The 19,293-nt window shown below is 49.0% G+C and overlaps 1 protein-coding gene across 1 annotated transcript in view; it reads right to left on the bottom strand.

Annotated features, from left to right (window-relative positions):
* The window catches only part of LOC144734441 (unconventional myosin-XVI-like), a 135,658-nt gene that overhangs the window by 112,915 nt on the left and 3,450 nt on the right, over positions 1-19,293 (bottom strand). The window contains exons 2-3 of the mRNA XM_078616630.1: positions 12,035-12,529; positions 94-164 (exon numbers count right to left, since the gene is read on the bottom strand). Coding sequence (XP_078472756.1) covers positions 94-164; positions 12,035-12,529 — 566 coding nt within the window. The remainder of the gene's footprint in view (positions 1-93; positions 165-12,034; positions 12,530-19,293) is intronic.

The raw sequence follows: 19,293 nt of genomic DNA, 5'->3' as shown, positions 1-19,293 counted from the left end.
TGCCCCCGTGCCTTTACGGGACATCTGTGAAGAAGAGCTTCATTGATCATCGGATTCCTCCTGTTGACTAAATAAAGACCCTGGCTCTTATACCTGGTGCAGGAAGGAGTCTCCCACGGGACTCGTCTCATTCGGGTCCAGCCCTTGGTCCAGCAGAGCAAACACTGAGACACAGAGACAAGCATCTTCATCATCATCAGCAGAATCACATTCATGCAGCATCGCTTTTATCATCAGCAGCATCACTTTCATCATCAGCAGCATCGCTTTCATCATCAGCAGCATCACTTTCATCATCAGTAGCATCACATTCACCATCAGCAGCATCACATTAATCATCAGCAGCATCACATTCATCATCAGCAGCATCGCTTTCACCATCAGCAGCATCACTTTCATCATCAGCAGCATCGCATTCATCATCAGCAGCATCACATTCATCATCAGCAGCATTGCATTCAACATCAGCAGCATCACATTCATCATCAGAAGCATCGCTTTCATCATCAGCAGCATCACATTCATCATCAGCAGCATCACATTAATCATCAGCAGCATCACATTAATCATCAGCAGCATCACATTCATCATCAGCAGCATCACATTCATCATCAGCAGCATCACATTCATCATCAGCAGCATCACATTAATCATCAGCAGCATCACATTAATCATCAGCAGCATCGCTTTCACCATCAGCAGCATCACATTCATCATCAGCAGCATCACATTCATCATCAGCAGCAACACATTCATCATCAGCAGCATCACATTCATCATCAGCAGCATCACATTCATAATCAGCAGCATCACATTCATCATCAGCAGCATGGCATTCACCATCAGCAGCATCGCATTCGTCATCAGCAGCATCGCTTTCATCATCAGCAGCATCACATTCATCATCAGCAGCATCGCATTCATCATCAGCAGCATCGCATTCATCATCAGCAGCATCGCATTCATCATCAGCAGCATCACATTCATCATCAGCAGCATCGCATTCATCATCAGCAGCATCGCTTTCATCATCAGCAGCATCACATTCATCATCAGCAGCATCGCATTCGTCATCAGCAGCATCACATTCATCATCAGCAGCATGGCATTCATCATCAGCAGCATCACATTCATCATCAGCAGCATCGTATTCATCATCAGCAGCATCGCATTCATCATTAGCAACATCACATTCATCATCAGCAACATCACATTCATCATCAGCATCATCGCTTTCATCATCAGCAGCATTACTTTCATCATCAGCAGCAGCATCACATTCATCATCAGCAGCATCACATTAATCATCAGCAGCATCACATTCATCATCAGCAGCATCACATTCATCATCAGCAGCATCACATTCATCATCAGCAGCATCGCATTCATCATCAGCAGCATCACATTCATCATCAGCAGCATTGCATTCAACATCAGCAGCATCACATTCATCATCAGCAGCATCGCTTTCATCATCAGCAGCATCACTTTCATCATCAGCAGCATCGCATTCATCATCAGCAGCATCACATTAATCATCAGCAGCATCGCATTCATCATCAGCAGCATCACATTCATCATCAGCAGCATCACATTCATCATCAGCAGCATCACATTCATCTTCAGCAGCATCGCTTTCATCATCAGCAGGATCACATTCATCATCAGCAGCATCACATTCATCATCAGCAGCATCACATTCATCATCAGCAGCATGGCATTCACCATCAGCAGCATCGCATTCATCATCAGCAGCATCGCATTCATCATCAGCAGCATCGCATTCATCATCAGCAGCATCGCATTCATCATCAGCAGCATCGCATTCATCATCAGCAGCATCGCATTCATCATCAGCAGCATCACATTCATCATCAGCAGCATCACATTCATCATCAGCAGCATCGTATTCATCATCAGCAGCATCGCATTCATCATTAGCAACATCACATTCATCATCAGCAACATCACATTCATCATCAGCAGCATCGCTTTCATCATCAGCAGCATTACTTTCATCATCAGCAGCAGCATCACATTCATCATCAGCAGCATCACATTAATCATCAGCAGCATCACATTCATCATCAGCAGCATCACATTCATCATCAGCAGCATCGCTTTCATCATCAGCAGCATCACATTCATCATCAGCAGCATCGCTTTCATCATCAGCAGCATCACATTCATCATCAGCAGCATCGCATTCATCATCAGCAGCATCGCTTTCATCATCAGCAGCATCACATTCATCACCAGCAGCATCACATTAATCATCAGCAGCATCACATTCATCATCAGCAGCATCGCTTTCATCATCAGCAGCATCGCTTTCATCATCAGCAGCATCGCTTTCATCATCAGCAGCATCACATTCATCATCAGCAGCATCGCATTCATCATCAGCAGCATCGCTTTCATCATCAGCAGCATCACATTCATCACCAGCAGCATCACATTAATCATCAGCAGCATCACATTCATCATCAGCAGCATCACATTCATCATCAGCAGCATCACATTCATCATCAGCAGCATCACATTCATCATCAGCAGCAACACATTCATCATCAGCAGCATCACATTCATCATCAGCAGCATCACATTCATCATCAGCAGCATCACATTCATCATCAGCAGCATGGCATTCACCATCAGCCGCATCGCATTCGTCATCAGCAGCATCGCTTTCATCATCAGCAGCATCACATTCATCATCAGCAGCATCACATTCATCATCAGCAGCATCACATTCATCATCAGCAGCATCACATTCATCATCAGCAGCATGGCATTCACCATCAGCAGCATCGCATTCATCATCAGCAGCATCGCTTTCATCATCAGCAGCATCACATTCATCATCAGCAGCATCGCATTCATCATCAGCAGCATCGCATTCGTCATCAGCAGCATCACATTCATCATCAGCAGCATGGCATTCTTCATCAGCAGCATCACATTCATCATCAGCAGCATCGTATTCATCATCAGCAGCATCGCATTCATCATTAGCAACATCACATTCATCATCAGCAACATCACATTCATCATCAGCATCATCGCTTTCATCATCAGCAGCATTACTTTCATCATCAGCAGCAGCATCACATTCATCATCAGCAGCATCACATTAATCATCAGCAGCATCACATTCATCATCAGCAGCATCACATTCATCATCAGCAGCATCACATTCATCATCAACAACATCACATTCATCATCAGCAGCATGGCATTCATCATCAGCAGCATCACATTCATCATCAGCAGCATCGCTTTCATCATCAGCAGCATCACATTCATCATCAGCAGCATCGCATTCGTCATCAGCAGCATCACATTCATCATCAGCAGCATCGCATTCATCATCGGCAGCATCACATTCATCATCAGCAGCATTGCATTCAACATCAGCAGCATCACATTCATCATCAGCAGCATCGCTTTCATCATCAGCAGCATCACTTTCATCATCCGCAGCATCACATTCATCATCAGCAGCATCACATTAATCATCAGCAGCATCACATTAATCATCAGCAGCATCACATTCATCATCAGCAGCATCACATTCATCATCAGCAGCATCACATTCATCTTCAGCAGCATCGCTTTCATCATCAGCAGCATCACATTCATCATCAGCAGCATCACATTCATCATCAGCAGCATCACATTAATCATCAGCAGCATCACATTCATCATCAGCAGCATGGCATTCACCATCAGCAGCATCGCATTCGTCATCAGCAGCATCGCTTTCATCATCAGCAGCATCACATTCATCATCAGCAGCAGCATCACATCCATCATCAGCAGCATCACATTAATCATCAGCAGCATCACATTCATCATCAGCAGCATCACATTCATCATCAGCAGCATCGCTTTCATCATCAGCAGCATCGCTTTCATCATCAGCAGCATCACATTCATCATCAGCAGCATCACATTCATCATCAGCAGCATCACATTAATCATCAGCAGCATCACATTCATCATCAGCAGCAACACATTCATCATCAGCAGCATCACATTCATCATCAGCAGCATCGCATTCATCATCAGCAGCATCGCATTCATCATCAGCAGCATCGCATTCATCATCAGCAGCATCACATTCATCATCAGCAGCATCGCATTCATCATCAGCAGCATCGCTTTCATCATCAGCAGCATCACATTCATCATCAGCAGCATCACATTAATCATCAGCAGCATCGCTTTCACCATCAGCAGCATCACATTCATCATCAGCAGCATCACATTCATCATCAGCAGCAACACATTCATCATCAGCAGCATCACATTCATCATCAGCAGCATCACATTCATCATCAGCAGCATCACATTCATCATCAGCAGCATGGCATTCACCATCAGCAGCATCGCATTCGTCATCAGCAGCATCGCTTTCATCATCAGCAGCATCACATTCATCATCAGCAGCATCGCATTCATCATCAGCAGCATCGCATTCATCATCAGCAGCATCGCATTCATCATCAGCAACATCACATTCATCATCGGCAGCATCGCATTCATCATCAGCAGCATCGCTTTCATCATCAGCAGCATCACATTCATCATCAGCAGCATCGCATTCGTCATCAGCAGCATCACATTCATCATCAGCAGCATGGCATTCATCATCAGCAGCATCACATTCATCATCAGCAGCATCGTATTCATCATCAGCAGCATCGCATTCATCATTAGCAACATCACATTCATCATCAGCAACATCACATTCATCATCAGCATCATCGCTTTCATCATCAGCAGCATTACTTTCATCATCAGCAGCATCACATTCATCATCAGCAGCATCACATTAATCATCAGCAGCATCACATTCATCATCAGCAGCATCACATTCATCATCAGCAGCATGGCATTCATCATCAGCAGCATCGCATTCATCATCAGCAGCATCGCTTTCATCATCAGCAGCATCACATTCATCATCAGCAGCATCGCATTCGTCATCAGCAGCATCGCATTCATCATCAGCAGCATCGCATTCATCATCAGCAGCATCACATTCATCATCAGCAGCATTGCATTCAACATCAGCAGCATCACATTCATCATCAGCAGCATCGCTTTCATCATCAGCAGCATCACTTTCATCATCCGCAGCATCACATTCATCATCAGCAGCATCACATTAATCATCAGCAGCATCACATTAATCATCAGCAGCATCACATTCATCATCAGCAGCATCACATTCATCATCAGCAGCATCACATTCATCTTCAGCAGCATCGCTTTCATCATCAGCAGCATCACATTCATCATCAGCAGCATCACATTCATCATCAGCAGCATCACATTCATCATCAGCAGCATCACATTCATCATCAGCAGCATGGCATTCACCATCAGCAGCATTGCATTCGTCATCAGCAGCATCGCTTTCATCATCAGCAGCATCGCATTCATCATCAGCAGCATCGCATTCATCATCAGCAGCATCGCATTCATCATCAGCAGCATCGCATTCATCATCAGCAGCATCGCATTCATCATCAGCAGCATCGCTTTCATCATCAGCAGCATCACATTCATCATCAGCAGCATCGCATTCGTCATCAGCAGCATCACATTCATCATCATCAGCATGGCATTCATCATCAGCAGCATCACATTCATCATCAGCAACATCACATTCATCATCAGCATCATCGCTTTCATCATCAGCAGCATTACTTTCATCATCAGCAGCAGCATCACATTCATCATCAGCAGCATCACATTAATCATCAGCAGCATCACATTCATCATCAGCAGCATCACATTCATCATCAGCAGCATGGCATTCATCATCAGCAGCATCGCATTCATCATCAGCAGCATCGCTTTCATCATCAGCAGCATCACATTCATCATCAGCAGCATCGCATTCGTCATCAGCAGCATCACATTCATCATCAGCAGCATCGCATTCATCATCAGCAGCATCACATTCATCATCAGCAGCATTGCATTCAACATCAGCAGCATCACATTCATCATCAGCAGCATCGCTTTCATCATCAGCAGCATCACTTTCATCATCCGCAGCATCACATTCATCATCAGCAGCATCACATTAATCATCAGCAGCATCACATTAATCATCAGCAGCATCGCATTCATCAGCAGCAGCATCGCTTTCATCATCAGCAGCATCACATTCATCATCAGCAGCATCGCATTCGTCATCAGCAGCATTACATTCATCATCATCAGCATGGCATTCATCATCAGCAGCATCACATTCATCATCAGCAACATCACATTCATCATCAGCATCATCGCTTTCATCATCAGCAGCATTACTTTCATCATCAGCAGCAGCATCACATTCATCATCAGCAGCATCACATTAATCATCAGCAGCATCACATTCATCATCAGCAGCATCACATTCATCATCAGCAGCATGGCATTCATCATCAGCAGCATCGCATTCATCATCAGCAGCATCGCTTTCATCATCAGCAGCATCACATTCATCATCAGCAGCATCGCATTCGTCATCAGCAGCATCACATTCATCATCAGCAGCATCGCATTCATCATCAGCAGCATCACATTCATCATCAGCAGCATTGCATTCAACATCAGCAGCATCACATTCATCATCAGCAGCATCACATTCATCATCAGCAGCATCACATTAATCATCAGCAGCATCACATTAATCATCATCAGCATCACATTCATCATCAGCAGCATCACATTCATCATCAGCAGCATCACATTCATCTTCAGCAGCATCGCTTTCATCATCAGCAGCATCACATTCATCATCAGCAGCATCACATTCATCATCAGCAGCATCACATTAATCATCAGCAGCATCACATTCATCATCAGCAGCATGGCATTCACTATCAGCAGCATCGCATTCGTCATCAGCAGCATCGCTTTCATCATCAGCAGCATCACATTCATCATCAGCAGCAACACATTCATCATCAGCAGCATCACATTCATCATCAGCAGCATCACATTCATCATCAGCAGCATCACATTCATCATCAGCAGCATGGCATTCACCATCAGCAGCATTGCATTCGTCATCAGCAGCATCGCTTTCATCATCAGCAGCATCGCATTCATCATCAGCAGCATCGCATTCATCATCAGCAGCATCGCATTCATCATCAGCAGCATCGCATTCATCATCAGCAGCATCGCATTCATCATCAGCAGCATCGCTTTCATCATCAGCAGCATCACATTCATCATCAGCAGCATCGCATTCGTCATCAGCAGCATCACATTCATCATCATCAGCATGGCATTCATCATCAGCAGCATCACATTCATCATCAGCAGCATCATATTCATCATCAGCAGCATCGCATTCATCATTAGCAACATCACATTCATCATCAGCAACATCACATTCATCATCAGCAGCATCGCTTTCATCATCAGCAGCATTACTTTCATCATCATCAGCAGCATCACATTCATCATCAGCAGCATCACATTAATCATCAGCAGCATCACATTCATCATCAGCAGCATCACATTCATCATCAGCAGCATCACATTCATCATCAGCAGCATCACATTCATCATCAGTAGCATCGCTTTCATCATCAGCAGCATCACATTCATCATCAGCAGCATCGCATTCGTCATCAGCAGCATCACATTCATCATCAGCAGCATCACATTAATCATCAGCAGCATCACATTCATCATCAGCATCATCACATTCATCATCAGCAGCAACACATTCATCATCAGCAGCATCACATTCATCATCAGCAGCATCGCATTCATCATCAGCAGCATCGCATTCATCATCAGCAGCATCGCATTCATCATCAGCAGCATCACATTCATCATCAGCAGCATCGCATTCATCATCAGCAGCATCGCTTTCATCATCAGCAGCATCGCATTCATCATCAGCAGCATCGCATTCGTCATCAGCAGCATTACATTCATCATCAGCAGCATGGCATTCATCATCAGCAGCATCACATTCATCATCAGCAGCATCGTATTCATCATCAGCAGCATCGCATTCATCATTAGCAACATCACATTCATCATCAGCAACATCACATTCATCATCAGCAGCATCGCTTTCATCATGAGCAGCATTACTTTCATCATCAGCAGCAGCATCACATTCATCATCAGCAGCATCACATTAATCATCAGCAGCATCACATTCATCATCAGCAGCATCACATTCATCATCAGCAGCATCACATTCATCATCAGCAGCATCACATTCATCATCAGCAGCATCACATTCATCATCAGCAGCATGGCATTCATCATCAGCAGCATCGCATTCATCATCAGCAGCATCGCTTTCATCATCAGCAGCATCACATTCATCATCAGCAGCATCGCATTCGTCATCAGCAGCATCACATTCATCATCAGCAGCATCACATTAATCATCAGCAGCATCACATTAATCATCAGCAGCATCACATTCATCATCAGCAGCAACACATTCATCATCAGCAGCATCACATTCATCATCAGCAGCATCACATTCATCATCAGCAGCATCACATTCATCATCAGCAGCAACACATTCATCATCAGCAGCATCACATTCATCATCAGCAGCGACACATTCATCATCAGCAGCATGGCATTCATCATCAGCAGCATCACATTCATCATCAGCAGCATCGCTTTCACCATCAGCAGCATCACATTAATCATCAGCAGCACCGCTTTCACCATCAGCAGCATCACATTCATCATCAGCAGCATGGCATTCATCATCAGCAGCATCACATTCATCATCAGCAGCATCACATTCATCATCATCAGCATCGCATTCATCATCAGCAGCATCACATTCACCATCAGCAGCATCACATTCATCATCATCAGCATCGCATTCATCATCAGCAGCATCACATTCATCATCAGCAGCATCGCATTCATCATCAGCAGCATCAATTCATCATCACCAGCATCGCTTTCATTAGCAGCAGCAGCAATAACACTGCCATCACAAAGATCGTTCCGATAATAATGTATTCCGTCATTATAATGACCCTTACACTCATCATCATCACCTCCAACATCACCATGATCATCACCACCATTACCATTATTCCCACCATTACCATCATCATCACCATCATCACCACAATCTGACTGAATACTGCCCAGACACAATACTGCCCATAGACTCAGCACTGCCCCATAGACCAACACTTCCATAGACTCAGCACTGCCCAGACTCAACACTGCCCATAGACTAAACACTACCCATATATACTCTTGGTTCTTTTGATAAAGTTACGTAGGTATAAAATAAAATGAATCACGACGTTTCGAACGCAACACAAGCGTACGACATCAGGTGATGACGGGCGCTTGTGTTGCGCCCGAAACGTCGTGATTTATTGTATTTTATACCTACGTGACTTTACCGAAAGAACCAAAGAGTATGGATTCCATCAGTCACGAAAGCTTCAAATCAAGACTACCCATATAATCAACACTGCCCATAGACTCAACACTGCACACACCCAATATTGCCCATATACTCAACATTGCCCACAAGACTCAACACTGCCGATAGTCAGCACTGCCCACAGACTCAGCACTGCCCACAAACTCAATACTGTCCATAGACTCAGCACTGGACCATAGACCAACACTGCCCATAGGCTCAACACTGCCCACAGACTCAACACTGCCGATAGTCAGCACTGCCCACAGACCCAGCACTGCCAATGAACGCAATACTGCACCATAAATACTCTTAGGTGTTTTCGATAAAGTCACGTAGGTAAAAATAAATAATACAAATAATAGAAATAATAATAGAAATAAAATAATAAATCACGACATTTCGGAGGCAACACAAGTCTCCGTCATCAGGTGGGACCGTCACAGCTAAAATTTACTGTACAAGTGAGGAAAAATTCCAAGAGACAAGCTCTTAAATACAAGTTAAGGGGGAGGGGGGGCTTATCTGAATGTGGTAGCCAGTGAATTGAACGTGTTGGGGGGGGGGCTAAAAGAGAACAATCGGTGTACCTCGACTTGGGGTTGTAACCGGTGTTGGCTGACAATCCAAATACAAAAAAGGCAGTACTGTTAAACGCTGGGGATGTCAACACTCGGTAAAGTAGAATAGTACCTGTCAAATAAGATGGTACAAATATGTGTAGTTAAATATTTTTTTACATGGTTAATAACATATTTCCAATGATTACTCAATTTGTACCCATCATCACGGTGGAAGTTATGTCTGTATTTGTATATCTGCCCCATCAACTCAGCACTGTGCATAGACTCAGCACTGCCCATAGACTCAACACTGCCCACAGACTCAACACCGCCCAGAGACTCAATACTGCCCAGACTCAACAATGCCCACAGACTCAACACTGCCCACAGACTCAACACTACCCACAGACTCAATACTACCCACAGACTCAACACTGCCCACAGACTCAACACTGCCCACAGACTCAACACTCCCCACAAACTCAACACTGCAGATAGAGTCAGCAGTGCCCACAAACTCAAGACTGCCCAGAGACTCAATACTGCCCACAAAGTCAATACTACCCACAGACTCAAAACTACCCACAGACTCAATATTACCCGGACTCAATACTACCCACAGACTCAATAATGCCGATAGAATCAGCTGGCAGCATAGACAAACACTGCCCATATACTCAACACTGCCCACAGACTCAACACTGCCCACAGACACAACACTGACCACAGACTCAACACTACCCATAGACTCAATACTGCCCATAAACTAAACACTGCCCACAGACACAACGCTGCCCATAGACTCAGCACTGCACCATATACTCAACACTGCTCACACACTCAATACTTTTTTATTTCGATTTAAAGCTTTCGTGACTGCAGGGATTCATCTTCTTGGTTCTTTCGGTAAAGTCACGTAGAAGGGAAGTAATAAAATAATAAAAAATAAAACACAATAAAATCATTCTCACGACGTTTCGGCCACAACGCAAGCAGCCGTCCTCAGGTGAAAACCAGGTCTGTCGCCTCGACAGACCAGGTCTGTCGCCTCGACAGACCTGGATTTCACCTGAGGACGGCTGCTTGCGTTGTGGCCGAAACGTCGTGAGAATTATTTTATTGTGTTTTATTTTTTATTATTTTATTACTTCCCTTCTACGTGACTTTACCGAAAGAACCAAGAACACTCAATACTTCCCATATAATCAGCATTGCGCCATAGACTCAACACTGCCCATAGACCCAATACTGTCCATAGACTCAGCACTGCACCATAGACACAATACTGCCCATAAACTCAATACTATCCACAGACTCAATGCTGCCGATAGACTCAGCATGGCACCATATACTCAACACTGCCCACAGACTCAGCACTGCCCACAGACTCAGCACTGCCCATAGACTAAACACTGCCCATAGACTAAACACTGGACAGACTCAACACTGCCCATAAACTAAACACTGCCTATAGACTCAGCACTGCTCATAGACTCAGCACTGCCCACAGACTCAGCACTGCCCATAGACTCAGCACTGCCCATAGACTAAACACTGGACAGACTCAACACTGCCCATAAACTAAACACTGCCCATAGACTCAGCACTGCTCATAGACTCAGCACTGCCCACAGACTCAATACTGCCCATAAACTCAATACTATCCACAGACCCAATGCTGCCGATAGACTCAGCATGGCACCATATACTCAACACTGCCCACAGACTCAGCACTGCACATAGACTCAGCACTGCCCATAGACTAAACACTGCCCATAGACTAAACACTGGACAGACTCAACACTGTCCATAAACTAAACACTGCCCATAGACTCAGCACTGCCCATAGACTAAACACTGGACAGACTCAACACTGCCCATAAACTAAACACTGCCCATAGACTCAGCACTGCTCATAGACTCAGCACTGCCCACAGACTCAATACTGCCCATAGACTCAACACTGCCCATTGAGCGATTGTGAACGCTACCGCCCCCCTGCTCCCCCGCCCCCCCACCAGCTCACCTTCCTTGTCATCCATCCTCTCGATGGCGTCCCGCGCGATGACGCCAGCGCTGAACCTCACTCGGCGGCGCCACCGCTCGGCGCGTCTCCTCCCCCTCGACGCTGCAGCTGCCGCCGAGGCCGCCACCGTCGCACCCAGCCCTCCGGCCGCCCCTCGCACCACGCTGCCACTGCCGTCATCGTCCTGCACCGAGTGCCGTCTAAGAGCCGCAATCGAAGTGAGAACGGCGGCATTTGGCAAGGTGGGTTCCGCGCGGACTCGCGTGGACAGCGCCGGGACCTCCTGGTGGGACTGCTGCGGTGGCGGCGGCGGTGACGGCGGTGACGGCGGAGGCGGCTGCGGCTGGTCCCTCTCTCGCTGGTTGTAGGCACGGAGCTGCTCCGAGCGGAGCCGCTTGACGATCCGCTGGCGCTGGCTCGGAGGCAGCGAGTCAAGCAGCCTCTGGTCGATTTCCATGTCGCAGGCGTTCAGCGCCTGGCACAGCTGCAGGCAGCCTGACCCAGCCAGCAAGCCGGACAGAGAGACAAAGAGAGGCAGAGAGAGACAGAGAGACACAGAAAGAGAGTGACCGACACGTGTCCGAGGGTGATGATGGACCGGGTTTGAACGCAGCATGAGACCGAGGGTGACGGTGGAGGCGTTTCAACACGACCCACAGACTCAACACTGCACCATAGACCAAAACTGCACCATAGACCAACACTGCACAATAGGCTCAACACTGCACCACAGACCAACACTGCACCACAGACCAACACTGCACCACAGACCAACACTGCACCACAGACCAACACTGCACCATAGACCAACACTGCACCATAGACCAACACTGTACCACAGACCAACACTGCACCACAGACAAACACTGCACCACAGACCAACACTGCACCACAGACCAACACTGCACCATCGACCAACACTGCACCACAGACCAACACTGCACCACAGACCAACACTGCACCACAGACCAACACTGCACCACAGACCAACACTGCACCATAGACCAACACTGTCTGTGCGTCCGCACCGGGCGGTCGGCTGTGGCCGAGCCTCCTCCCACGCTCTCGTTGCTGCCGCTCTTTTTCGCTCTCTCGAGGCCAGTTTCCACCGTGCTCCCATCCGCCTCCAGACACCATCCACGCGACCCCTGGCCAACTTCAGCGCCCTCTCTGTTGTTTCAGGTCGCGTGCGTTGTTAAACCCTCCCCCGCCTGACGTAACCGCACAAATTAAATTGCCGTGTGTGCACGGCTTCGTGACCTGCAGTCACTCGATACTCGCTCGGAGTGTTTTCATAATCGGAGGCGATCGATGATTTTGGGCGCTCGCGCACGGTCTGACAGCCGCATTTATGTAGCCGTGTCAGGTGGCGGAGGTGCTTACGAAAACGGATTAATCTAAGATCATGAAGGTGACCCACCGCCAAATGCTCTTACAAATCGGAGCGGCGTGCACCTAGGCTGGCTGTTGAAGGCAGTTTGGAACGCTCACTGGTGATGGCAGACGTGAGCGGGAATTAAACTTGGGTCGGCGGGTTTGTGGTGCAGTGAGCCAACCGCAGTGCCACCGGTTGGCAAACAATACAATACAACAAAGACAAAGATCCCCCGTGTAGCTTGTCATGGACTGTTTGGGCAAGCGCTGTTAGGCCGAAAAGATACACGAGGGGGTGGGTGGCCAGCACCATGCCCGGCCGCCTTTGTCTACCCAGTGGCGATGTTTACAGACCACACCAGGTTCTCATTTGAGGCTGAGTCGACCTAGGGGAGGCCCAAGACCGGTTCAGATAATCGTCAGTGGTGTTGGTCATGAGCGGGAATCGAACTCGGGTCGCTGGTCTCGCAGAGTGCCAACCGATGCACGACCACACACGACACACATGGACTTGTATACAATGGTACATAACAACAACAGCCACCATTCACTACTCGTGGTGGTGACGTCACCACGGCGCTTGTGCCAGGCGAGGTGCATGTTGAGGCCACGTGAAGTGCGGAAGGCTCACTGGCAGGTCAAGGTACTGACCGAGATGACTGGCAGATGCAACGACTGTGTTGCCTACTGTGCCAACTTCCAGCGTTCTATCTGCCCGCCCGGCACTCGTTGTTCTGAGCGTCGCTCCTCTACCCTCCGTTGTTGTTGTTGTTGCCTCCGACTGCCCAGCAGCTTCCTTAAAAGGAGACTCTCCTCCGCAGAGGCCGATCTTGACACCGCTGGTAACAGCCATCAGCAGGTCCAACCAGCTCCACATATTCCTGGACCACATCAGTTCCATTTCTTCTCTAGCACTGGGGTAGGCAACCTGCAGTCAGCACGCGGCGGCTCTTTAGCTGCCCCCTGGCGGCTCTTTGGCTGTCCCTTGCGGGCAGCAGCCGTTCGTTTAAAAAATATCTGAAACGTAATAGAACGTGAAGATAATGGAATAAATATGGCAGGGAATGGGGTCACCATGAACTGGCTTGGTAGCAACAACAAAACGTACAACAGCCAAAGAATAACTAAGTGGAGGTAAACGAAATAGACACCAGGTTATTCAATCACCCATTTAGTTTGAGTCACAATGTGTGTCGTTATTGTCGTTGTCGTCGTCGTTGTTGTTGTCGTTGCTGTCAACCCAACGCTGCTCTGTTGGGGTCACAAACGGCTCTGCTGCATCGCGGCTCTCCAACTATTTTGGTCGAAGACAAAAACCCAAAATAAACGTCTCTCGATCTTCTACGTCTTCATCTTCTTCTTCCTCCTTGAACAGTTGCCGACCGCTGCTCTAGCCCATGCCGTGCCCAATTAGCCGCCTCGATCCAGACAAACCGAAACTGCTTTGGGCATGCGGTGGCAGGGCTTGGGGGCTGCATGAGCCAGCCGCCAGGGGGTGGATGCCAAAACCACGCCCGGCATACTTTTGTCTCCGCAACACTGATGTCTACACAACCACACCGGGTACTCGTTTGAGGCCCAGTTGATCTAGGGGATGCCCAAGACCAATTCAGATAATCGTCAAAGGTGGTGGCCATGAGTAACGTTGACCGGTTCAGTGATTTGTCACCGATGTTGGTCGTAAGTGGCTTTATAGCTGAGTGCGCTGACCACAACACTGTCATTCCTCAAGGTACATTAAACTAAAAACGAAACTATCTTTGATTTTACCAGATAAGGCCCCACTGAGCTATGTAGCTGTTTTTCAGAGGCGACCTGGCTATCACAAACTACAGCTCAACTTAGACGCTTGTCATCATCATCATCTGGAAATGTATAGCATCCAAATACTCTGAACACGTGACGTCAACTCTAAATGTGGAGGGAAAAATCCATTTGACCACGGGGAGAGACACTGAAACTCCAAATATGCAGCAGGCGTCAGGGTCGGGATCGAACCCACAAACTCCTGTATAGCAGGCGAGGTAGTTAACATCTCGCCACCGTGGCGCCCTACACAATCGCATCCCCTAAAACTCGCACATACACGCATGCAGACCAGTGCAAAAACCACACATGCGCACACGCTCACACGCTCCTCACACAGTCCCAGGCGCGTAATTCACGCTCGCCCACACACAGGGAGAGACCAGCCTCAATGACAGACTCTCCATGACCTCATGCCTTGGCTCGGAGCAAATGCGAGCCATGGAGATCATGCGTCTCTCTCTCTCTGAGCAATGGAGAGCACGTGTCTCTCTCTCTCTCTCTGAGCCATGGAGACCCCGTGTCTCTCTCTCTCTCTGAGCCATGGAGACCCCGTGTGTGTCTCTCTCTCTCTGAGCCATGGAGACCCCGTGTGTCTCTCTCTCTCTCTCTGAGCCATAGAGACCCCGTGTCTCTCTCTCTCTCTGAGCCATGGAGAGCACGTGTCTCTCTCTCTCTCTGAGCCATGGAGACCACGTGTCTCTCTCTCTCTCTCTGAGCCATGGAGACCCCGTGTGTCTCTCTTTCTGAGCCATGGAGACCACGCGTCTCTCTCTCTCTCTGAGCGATGAAGAGTTGGAGACCCTGTGTGTCTCTCTCTGAGCCATGGAGACCCCGTGTCTCTCTCTCTCTCTCTGAGCCATGGAGACCCCGTGTCTTTCTCTCTCTCTGAGCCATGGAGACCCCGTCTCTCTCTCTCGGAGCCATGGAGACCCCGTGTCTCTCTCTCTCTCTCTGAGCCATGGAGACCCCGTGTCCCTCTCTCTCTCTCTGAGCCATGGAGACCCCGTGTCTCTCTCTCTCTGAGCCATGGAGAGTTGGAGACCCTGTCTCTCTCTCTCTCTCTGAGCCATGGAGACCCCGTGTCTCTCTCTCTCTCTCAGCCATGGACCCCACGTGTCTCTCTCTCTCTCTCTGAGCCATGGAGAGTTGGAGACCCTGTGTCTCTCTCTCTCTGAGCCATGGAGACCACGTGTCTCTCTCCCTCTCTGAGCCATGGAGAGCACGTGTCTCTCTCTCTGAGCCATGGAAACCACGTGTCCCTCTCTCTCTGAGCCATGGAGACCACGTGTCTTTCTCTCTCTCTCTGAGCAATGGAGACCCTGTGTCTCTCTCTCTCTCTGAGCCATGGAGACCACGTGTCCCTCTCTCTCTCTGAGCCATCGAGAGCACGTGTCTCTCTCTCTCTCTCTGAGCCATGGAGACCACGTGTCTCTCTCTCTCTCTGAGCCATGGAGACCACGTGTCTCTATCTCTCTCTGAGCCATGGAGACCACGTGTCTCTCTCTCTCTGAGCCATGGAGACCACGTGTCTCTCTCTCTCTCTGAGCCATGGAGACCACGTCTCTCTCTCTCTCTCTCTTAGCCATGGAGACCACGTGTCTCTCTCTCTCTCTCTGAGCCATGGAGACCACGTGTCTCTCTCGCTCACTTGGAGACTCCCTCAGGTTTAACAGAACAGTGTCTCCTTTGCACAATTCATGTAAAAATTATCCCTCTCCTCTCTTCTACCTCTCCCCTCTCATCTCACTCCACTCCTCCCCATGCACTCGCCTGCCGCTCCTGTTCACACGCACACACACGCGTATACACACACACACGTATACACACGCACACACACGCAGACACACGTATACACACGTATACACACAAAGACAAAGATCCCCCAGTATAGCCTTAACAGTCTGTTGGGGCAAGTGCTGTTAACCAACACCCATGAAGGCCGGCACGGCACACGAGGGGGTGGGTGGCCAGTACCATGCCCGGCCGCCTTTGTCTCCCCAGTGGCGATGTTTACACACCGCACCAGGTACTCATTTGAGGTTGAGTCGACCTAGGGGAGGCACAGGACCGGTTCAGATAATCGTCACCGGTGTTGGCCATAAGTGGGAATCGGACTCGGGTATCGGGATTTGTAGTGCAGTGCGCTAAACGCTACACACACACGCATACAGACACACACACACACGCATACAGACACACACACACACACGCATACATACACACACATACACACAAGTATTCACACACACACGTATTCACACACGTGTATGTGTATGTATTTAATCAATGTGAGCGGCCCCTCCCCCGTCCCCTCAGTCTGATACGCTCCGCTACCTGCATTGCCATGGAAACCAGCATGTCGTTGCTAAGCAACCGTGATGGATCCCTGTGCTCACTGTACACCCCCTCACCTCTGCTCACCTTCCCTCATCTTGCACCTGACCTTCTCAACACCTCTCCCTCACATTGTATTCAACTTCTGCTCCCCTCACCATCTCTCCCCTCACCATCTCTCCCCTCACCATCTCTCCCCTCACCATCACTCCCCTCACCATCACTCCCCTCACCATCTCTCCCCTCACCATCTCTCCCCTCACCATCTCTCCCCTCACAATCTCTCCCCTCACAATCTCTCCCGTCACCATCTCTCCCCTCACCATCTCTCCCATCACCATCTCTCCCCTCACCATCTCTCTCCTCACCATCTCTCCCCTCACCATCACTCCCTTCACCATCTCTCCCCTCACCATCACTCCCCTCACCATCTCTCCCCTCACCATCACTCCCCTCACCATCTCTCCCCTCACCATCTCTCACCTCACCATCTCTCCCCTCACCATCACTCCCCTCACCATCTCTCCCCTCACCATCACTCCCCTCACCATCTCTCCCCTCACCATCACTCCCCTCACCATCTCTCCCCTCACCATCTCTCACCTCACCATCTCTCCCCTCACCATCACTCCCCTCACCATCTCTCCCCTCACCATCACTCCCCTCACCATCTCTCACCTCACCACCTCTCACCTCACCACCATCTCTCCCCTCACCATCTCTCCCCTCACCATCTCTCCCCTCACCATCTCTACCCTCACCATCTCTCCCATCACCATCTCTCCCCTCACCATCTCTCCCCTCACCATCTCTCCCCTCACCATCTCTCCCCTCACCATCTCTCCCCTCACCATCTCTGCCCTCACCATCTCTCCCCTCACCATCTCTCCCCTCGCCATCTCTCCCCTCACCATCTCTCCCCTCACCATCTCTCTCCTCACCATCTCTCACCTCACCATCTCTCCCCTCACCATCACTCCCCTCACCATCTCTCCCCTCACCATCTCTCCCCTCACCATCACTCCCCTCACCATCTCTCACCTCACCATCATCTTTCCCCTCACCATCTCTCCCCTCACCATCTCTCCCCTCACCATCTCTCCCCTCACCATCACTCCCCTCACCATCTCTCCCCTCACCATCTCTCCCCTCACCATCTCTCCCCTCACAATCTCTCCCCTCACAATCTCTCCCGTCACCATCTCTCCCCTCACCATCTCTCCCATCACCATCTCTCCCCTCACCATCTCTCTCCTCACCATCTCTCCCCTCACCATCACTCCCTTCACCATCTCTCCCCTCACCATCACTCCCCTCACCATCTCTCCCCTCACCATCACTCCCCTCACCATCTCTCCCCTCACCATCTCTCACCTCACCATCTCTCCCCTCACCATCACTCCCCTCACCATCTCTCCCCTCACCATCACTCCCCTCACCATCTCTCCCCTCACCATCACTCCCCTCACCATCTCTCCCCTCACCATCTCTCACCTCACCATCTCTCCCCTCACCATCACTCCCCTCACCATCTCTCCCCTCACCATCACTCCCCTCACCATCTCTCACCTCACCACCTCTCACCTCACCACCATCTCTCCCCTCACCATCTCTCCCCTCACCATCTCTCCCCTCACCATCTCTCCCCTCACCATCTCTCCCATCACCATCTCTCCCCTCACCATCTCTCCCCTCACCATCTCTCCCCTCACCATCTCTCCCCTCACCATCTCTCCCCTCAC

Source organism: Lampetra planeri, chromosome 51 (assembly GCF_965212315.1).
Source record: "Lampetra planeri chromosome 51, kcLamPlan1.2.h2, whole genome shotgun sequence".
Lineage (NCBI taxonomy): Eukaryota > Metazoa > Chordata > Hyperoartia > Petromyzontiformes > Petromyzontidae > Lampetra > Lampetra planeri.
Note: the sequence above shows the minus strand (reverse complement) of the source record. Positions and strands in the feature narration are given on the sequence as shown.